This window comes from Colobus angolensis, unplaced genomic scaffold, assembly GCF_000951035.1.
Source record: "Colobus angolensis palliatus isolate OR3802 unplaced genomic scaffold, Cang.pa_1.0 Scaffold475, whole genome shotgun sequence".
Classification (NCBI taxonomy): Eukaryota; Metazoa; Chordata; class Mammalia; order Primates; family Cercopithecidae; genus Colobus; species Colobus angolensis.
The window spans coordinates 134283-135769 of NW_012118210.1; the positions used below are offsets into that span (position 1 = coordinate 134283).

At 56.9% G+C, this 1487-nt stretch overlaps 2 protein-coding genes across 7 annotated transcripts in view; one reads left to right on the forward strand and one right to left on the reverse strand.

Annotated features, from left to right (window-relative positions):
• Positions 1–856, reverse strand: part of UBE2D4 (ubiquitin-conjugating enzyme E2D 4 (putative)) — a 28178-nt gene extending 27322 nt beyond the window's left edge. For 2 of the 3 annotated variants that reach the window (XM_011958781.1, XM_011958782.1), the window contains exon 1: positions 737–856. In XM_011958781.1, the coding sequence (XP_011814171.1) occupies positions 737–760 (24 nt within the window). In that variant the 5' untranslated portion in view covers positions 761–856. The remainder of the gene's footprint in view (positions 1–736) is intronic. The other variant, XM_011958783.1, reaches the window with a different exon arrangement.
• The window catches only part of LOC105523788 (up-regulator of cell proliferation), a 49314-nt gene continuing 48402 nt past the window's right edge, over positions 576–1487 (forward strand). For all 4 annotated transcript variants that reach the window (XM_011958777.1, XM_011958776.1, XM_011958779.1 and 1 more), the window contains exon 1: positions 576–1161. The gene's annotated coding sequence lies outside the window, so the exon portion shown is untranslated. The remainder of the gene's footprint in view (positions 1162–1487) is intronic.

Genomic DNA, 1487 nt, shown 5'->3' on the forward strand with positions numbered 1-1487 from the left:
GCTGGGATTACAGGCTTGAACCACCGCGCCCGGCCGATAATTGTTTTAAATATAGAAAAAACTGAACATAGGTATGCTAAAATGTTAACAAATAGTAAAGTGATAGAATTAGAAATACTTCTTTGTTCTACTGTTGTGCATTTTCCAAATTCTAGTGAATGCATTAAACCTTCACGGACTCCCTCTTACCTACAGGATAAAAATCAGTTACTTCAGCACTGCCCCTAAGGACCACCCGAGTCCACACCATCTGCCCTTCAGCTTCTCCCCTATCCTGTCAGTCCTCCAGGCCTCGTGGTCTCCCCGTTGCCGGGAAAGCCTTTTTCCCTCTTCCCCACCTGCCGAGTTCCTACTCCTCCCTTAGGACCCAGCTTCATCCTGGATACCCTTCTGGATACCCATCCAGCCCTTCTGCATAACCTAGAGGAGCAAGCCTGCCTTACTCCGGGGACTGAGCTACCCGCTTGTCCAGGAGCCTGCAGGTGGCCCCACGGCGCCCCGCCCGCGTGACGCAGCCCACGTGGTCACGGCCCGGCCCCGCCCCGCGCTCGCGCAATCCCCTTCTCAGGCTGCGTTCACTTTTCAGGCTGCGCGGGTGTCTGTTCGGCCACCTTCCTAGGCAGGTGTATCCGCGACTCGCGGAGCCTCCGTCACCTTTCACTTCACGGCAGCGGTGCCCCGCCCACACCTCGACGCTTCGGACACCCAAAGAGTCGGAGGGTGGGAAAGTGCGTACCTTCTGGATCCGCTTTAGCGCCATCCTACCCCGCTGCCGGGGACCCGGGCGGCCCGGCCAGGGCTGCCTGAGGCGGCCGGCTGCCGGGTCAGCCGCCACCGAGCTGCACGCCGGGAGCCGCCGCCTGCGCTTGCGCGCGCGGGGCACTGTGGGGCCGTCGTCGCCGCGTGCCGAGCGTCCTGGCGCGGCTGAGGGGAAGCCGCGGGGCTGCCCCAGTTACGCTGGCCACCCGCACCTGGTCCTGTGGCTTCGACCACTGGTCAGCAAGGCTCCGGAGAGGCCAGCGAAGAGGAGGGGCTCGTTGGCTTTACGGAGACGCGCGGAGCACTCTCAAGGTGCCAAACGCTCGCTTGCTCCCTGTTCCTACATCCTGGGCGTCTTCCCAGGCTGTCATATAACTCCTGGGAATAGTGGTTCTTAACTCTGTAAGTATACATACTCTTGTACGCCTTATGGCTGGATGCGTTACAGCCATTTTCATGTAGATGTCTGTGCATACGTGCACACGCACAACTCTCCGCAGTTTCGGAGATCTCCGTGTTCAGTCGTATCTCACGTGATCCTGCACTGCCAATGTTGAGAACCAATGCCTTAGACTATGCATCTCCCAAACTTCATTACCTGTCTCCTTCCTGTTTTCCTAAGACTTGGCAGGCATCTAGGTCAGAGGTGTTTAAACTGAGGGTTATGAACTATTTAGTGTGTCACGAAATCAATTTAATAGGTTGCAACCAACATTAAAAAAAAAAAA